The sequence below is a fragment of the Physeter macrocephalus genome, chromosome 8 (genome assembly GCF_002837175.3).
Source record: "Physeter macrocephalus isolate SW-GA chromosome 8, ASM283717v5, whole genome shotgun sequence".
NCBI classification, from domain to species: Eukaryota; Metazoa; Chordata; class Mammalia; order Artiodactyla; family Physeteridae; genus Physeter; species Physeter macrocephalus.
The window spans coordinates 65,001,723-65,007,406 of record NC_041221.1 but is presented as its reverse complement, the minus strand read 5'-3'; the positions used below and the strand labels follow the sequence as shown (position 1 = coordinate 65,007,406).

Genomic DNA, 5,684 nt, shown 5'->3' with positions numbered 1-5,684 from the left:
ATATTTTCTCCCATTCTGAAGGTTGTCTTTTCGTCTTGTTTATGGTTTCCTTTGCTGTGCAAAAGCCTTTAAGTTTCATTAGGTCCCATTTGTTTATTTTTGTTTTTATTTCCATTTCTCTAGGAGGTGGGTCTAAAAGGATCTTGCTGTGATTTACGTCATAGAATGTTCTGCCTATGTATTCCTCTAAGAGTTTGATAGTGTCTGGCCTTACATTTAGGTCTTTAATCCATTTTGAGTTTATTTTTGTGTATGGTGTTAGAGAGTGTTCTAAAATCATTCTTTTACATGTAACTGTCCAGTTTTCCAAGCACCACTTACTGAAGAGGCTGTCTTTTCTCCATTGCATATTCTTGCCTCCTTTATAAAAAATAAGGTGACCATATGTGCGTGGGTTTATCTCTGGGCTTTCTATCCTGTTCCATTGATCTATATGTCTGGTTTTGTGCCAGTACCATACTCTCTTGATTACTGTAGCTTTGTAGTATAGAGTTAACTTGTTTTTAAATGAAATATGCTGGTCACCTCTTCTTGTCAGTATATAAAAATCTACTTTGTTTTTTCATGGTTGCATAGTATTCCATTGAGTACTACTTAGCCACTTCCCTTCTGATAGAAATTTAGCTTGATTCCAGCTTTTCAGTATTGCAAACCATACTGCAATGAGCATCGCTCACCGTAATGAACATCACTGTGCACTAATATCAATATATCTATGGAATAAATTCCTAGAAATGACACAAAAAGATTGTGCCAAACATCAGGGGAGGCAGCATCCCATTCTCCCACCTCCTCAATCAATTCTGGGTAATGTCTACCCGTGTGCCAATGTTGTAGATGAAAATGGCATGTCATTTTTGTGTCTCTCTTAGTGAAGATAAATACATTTATTAATACTTTGCATTTCTTTCTGAAATGTGTTGTCCATTTTTCTTTCTACCATTTTTCTATTCATCTCTTATTTTTCCCTGATTTTTAGGAATTATCTGCCAGCCTTTGGTCAAACATGTGGCAAGTATTTGCCCCAGTTAGTTGCTTAACTTGGTTCATCATGTTTTCAATCCTACAGAAACTTTTATTAGATTTTTTTATTAGATTTTTTTAAATCAGGTAACTTATATCTGTCTCTTCCTTAACAATTCAAATTTCAGGTCCCATTAGGGATGCTCTCTCCCAGGCAAAATTTTTGGGAAAATTTATGTGACTTCTAAATCATTACTGGAATGTTGTCAATAATATTTACATACAAGCACCTTCAGCAATAGCTCCCACCCAATATATCATTAGTTAACAATAATAAGCCAACAACACTTCCTCCAAAACTTCCCATAATCAACTGATGAACAGCTCTGTACCAATTAAATATTGCTTACAGCTGCTACATCAAAGGTTTATTTTTTTTTTCCTTTAAATTTCTTCTTCTTAAAATCTAGGAGTTGAAAAATAACTAAGCAAGTATGTTTAATTTCCGGGGAATCTCAATTCTCTGTCCCTCAATCCTTAAATAATCTTCGACACTTTAAGTGTAAAATAACCTTAAATAATCTTCAACATTGTAAGTGTAAAATAAAGTCCAACAACTAGATTGTCTGTATTGTATCTATAATTTGGTCATCTCTACAAAAGTCAAAGAATACTTCCTGTACAAACAAACTTCTAATTTTGCAATACCAGAAAATTGCTTATGATGCTATCAACACAGTATTTTGTTCTTTTCCATTTCAGGTTATGAAGCAAAAGGGTTCTACTTCAAATCACAAAATTATAAAATAAGCTTCATGTTAGTTCCAATTCAAACCACCACTTAGAGCTAAATTAGATGGTTAATCTAGCCACTCTCTCTGTTCTTCTTTAGGAAAAAAAAATCTTGGTCATAAGTTTTCTATCTCACATTGCCAGCTGCCAGGCATTTAACAGCCTTCCATCTCTAAGCTGACTGGCACAACAAGTAATACAACTTGGAAGTTAAGGAAATTGGCAGAACTCAGAAGGGAAAAAAGAATATTTTCCACAATTTGTACAGCACTTTTTTAGCACGTATGTTAAGTGTTTCCAAAGGGGTGGTCAACTCTTCAAACAATATAAGAAGCACCTACTTCACATCAACCACTGCCAGCTCCATTCAGTGGCCTCCTTCTCCTCCCGGGACTATTCAGTAAGTTACTATTTTCTTTTACAACTCACCCCGGCCTCTTCACCAATGAAAGCAGGCAAAGCCCACGCTGTGTGTCTGTCTCCTAGAGAAGATTGCATCTTTTATTTATCGTCCCTTGGCTTTATTTTCACAGTGAATTCCTGGCTTAAATGCAATCAGCCAAGAAACCCTCCCTATGTGCTCTCCTGTCATTCCTCATTGCTTGCAAGCAGAGTCAAGCACAGAAGGGGGAAAAAAAAAACTCAGCATTGCCAGCCAAGCCATAAAAACTCACAAACTAGTTATACTGAGAAACCATGGATGTGCTTCAATCCATTTCAACCAGGCAGGAAACAAGGGGGGGGGAGTAATAACTTGAAAGGTTGTTAATTAGATTTTTTTTAAAGGATGGATGGCCTCAGAAGTTAAACCCCCCTCTAGACATAAGGAAAGGGGTATCTAACCTAGAAAAGGCAATACTGGGGGCTGCCTTTACAAATAAATGACCATGCAGAAAATCACGTTTGCAGATTGCATCAGAATTCAAAGTAACCAGATAGGATTAAAACAAATCTTTAAGTCTCTCTTGGGTCCCCACCCAGCCCCCCACCCGACTCCCAAAGAGAAGGATAAAAGAAACTGACTACAGAAAGAGAAGATTAAATTAAAAATCAGAGGCAGTGATGCTTCCAAACCTCTCCCCATTCATTAGGAACAGTGCTCACCACCACAGTTTAAATAGACAGCAATATGAGAAGGGGGGTAGAAAATACGTCGTTTTGCAATCAGGAGAAAAATACGGAGAAAGGGGAGTTTCACTATAGCATTGTTCTTTTCCGTGCAGCTCAAACATCCCCAGCGCTACAGCCGAAAAATATATCTGACCAGAAAAACACACTGGAGGGTGGGGGGAGGGGGAGGACAGTGAAAGCTTTTAAAATTCGGTATTTGAGAAAACTCTCATGGTCTGTCAGAAAAAGAAGGGCTGTGCAGCTTTAAACCACAAGTCCTACTCTCGCCTTTGTCAAATATCTTCTACTTTACAAGCCCCGAAAAGAAATAAAGAGACTCTTTTGTTTGGTATGCCCTTTTCGGAGGGTGACAGAAAACTGCAAGGGGCACAAATAAACCTGAAAATGAGAACAAAGTGCGGGGTCTTGCCCGGCTGCCAGGCGGTCGCGCAGGAAGGGACGTGGGAGCGGCCGCGGATCCCCTCCGCCTCACGCTCCTGCAGCCGCCGGCCGAGAGCGCCAAGCCCGTCACCGCTCCCCGCGGATCGCACAGAGCACGACCCCCGGTCCCCCGGGCGCAAACCGAACTCCGGCGGCAGGAGCCCCGGGCACGCCGCGGCCCCCCGGAACGGGGAAGAGCCAGCCGCTCCCGGCCCGGCTCGCGCCCTTTAATTAGGGGGCGTCCTCGCGGGGAGAGGTCCCTCAGGAGATGGGTCCAGCCCGCCGCCCACCGTCCGCGCGGCCCCGAGACGGAGAGGCGCGGAGGAAAGGACATTTAAATCCCGGGGCGGCCGGCGGAGCTCGCCCGGGCCAGTCCAGACGCCGCAGCGACCCCCGGAGCTCCGCGGCCGCCAGCCCGTCGAAGCCAGGAGAAAAGAGGCAGCCGAGTGGCATTAAAATGTATTTCCCTCCCTCAAATGGAAGGGGCGGGGGGTGGGGGGGGAAGAGGAGAAAGAAAGACAAGCGAGCGACAGACAAGGGGAGAGAGGAGGGAGAGCGCAGAGCGCGGCCCGGCCGCCGTTTCGGCCCCGGCCGGCATTGTCTGTGCGGCCCGCGCTCCCTCCCCCGCCCCGCACGGCTCCGCCACAGACACCCTCCGCCGGAGCCCGGCCGTCAGCCCGCGCCTTTGTCCACATTCACCCCCCAAAACAGGCGAGCAGCCCTCCAGAACGTGCTCCCCGGAAGAAGGGCGGGGAACCGAGCGGGCCGGGGGCAACCGACACCCACCCCGCGGACCCTGCGGAGGGGCGCGTCCTGCTGATTCATTTCCCCCTCGCGCTGGCCCGTCCGGGGAGCCAGGGGGCGGGGAGGGGCGGGGAGGAAATGGGCGCTCCGCTCGGGAGGACTATCCGGGACGGTGAGGGCACCGGGCGGGGTGCGGGCGCGCGCTGGGCTGAGGGGCTGCCAGGAGGGGAGGGGAGGGGAGGGGGCGGGCGCCCCCCGGGCGGGCGCCCCCCCGAGGGATTGACTGACGGACAGACGGCCCCGCGACTGCCCCGTGACTCACCGACTTGCAGGACGTTGTCGACGCAGCCGCTCTCCAGCAGCGCGATGCCCCGGCGGAAGGGCAGCCGTGTCTCGTCTCCGCCGTCCGCCGACCCAGCGGCCCCCGCCGACGGGGCCCCGGCCCCGGCGGCGGCGGCGGCGGCGGCGGCAGCGGCGGCGGCGGCTGAGGTGGCGGCCGGCGAGGACGAGGAGCCGCCGCCGCCTGCGCCGCCCGCGCCGCCGCCCGCGGCGCCGGGGCCGCCGCTGTCTTCGCCGGGGCCGCCCGCGGCGCCGCCGCCGGTGTTGAAGGACGAGTACATGCAGATCTCCCGCTCGCTGCGGGGGAAGGACCAGTAGACGATGCGGCGCTGCACCGGCTCCGGGATGCGCTCGAAGCGCTCCTCCACGCGCTGGAACGGCCACTTCTCAGCCACCTTGCGCGCCGCGATGTCCAGCAGCGACTCGGGGCTCTGGGTCTTGCCCGGCGGCAGCAGCCCCAGCGCTGCGCCGCCCCCGCACGCCGCCGCCGCCGCGCCGCCCGCCCGCGGGCCCGGCCGACAGGCAGAGCTGTAACCGCCACCCGCTCCTCCGCCGCCGCTGCTGGCCCCGCCGCCGCCGCCGCCGCCTCCGCCGCCCGGCCGGCAGCAGAGCCGTTTCGCGGGAGGAGGCTGCTGTCCGCGCTCCGCCATGACCGCGCCGCTTCTAACCCGACAGCGGAAGTGCCAGGATCCTATAAACGGCACAAGGAAGCGCGACACGCACACGCCGCCGCGACGCCACGCTGCCATCTAGGGCCCGCCGCTCCTTGTACGGGCACAAGAGGTGGGGCCTTCACCGTGACGTCGAGGCTGAGGCGGGGCCCCGATAGGGGAACCTAGGGCCAAGGGCGGGGCCTATGCAAATCGCTGGGCTGAAACATAAATAGAGCGCTCAGCGGACACGGGGGTAGCGGGGGCGCTGGGGTTGGGTGCCCGAAGGGTTGTGAGAATGTCAGACTGCTGTGACGCGGGGGGCGGGGCTCAGGCGGGGTTCCCGGGGGAGGGGGCGGGCCGCCCGGCCTAGCCTAATGTGGGTGGGTCTCTGCGCCCCCTGCCTACTCAACTTCCCCCTCCAATTCCCTGCCTCCCTTTGATGTCCAGCAAGTGCGGACGCGCCTCGTGGGTCGCAGCGGGGAGGGAAGGTGAAATGGGAGGTGAGCACGGGGGAGGGGTCCGGGCTAAACGGGGGGCGGGGCCCGCGGGTCGATGCCCCACCCCCCGTCAGAGCCTGACCGCCGGGGGAAAAGCCTCTGGGCGGAGGAGGTGCTTTCAAAACAAAGAAATGCGGCGTGGAAC

The 5,684-nt window shown here is 52.9% G+C and overlaps 1 protein-coding gene across 1 annotated transcript in view; it reads right to left on the bottom strand.

Moving 5' to 3' along the window:
* Positions 1-5,039, bottom strand: part of ZSWIM6 (zinc finger SWIM-type containing 6) — a 221,542-nt gene extending 216,503 nt beyond the window's left edge. Inside the window, exon 1 of the mRNA XM_024123181.2 lies at positions 4,373-5,039. Coding sequence (XP_023978949.1) covers positions 4,373-5,039 — 667 coding nt within the window. The remainder of the gene's footprint in view (positions 1-4,372) is intronic.
* Positions 5,040-5,684: the final 645 nt, after the last annotated feature.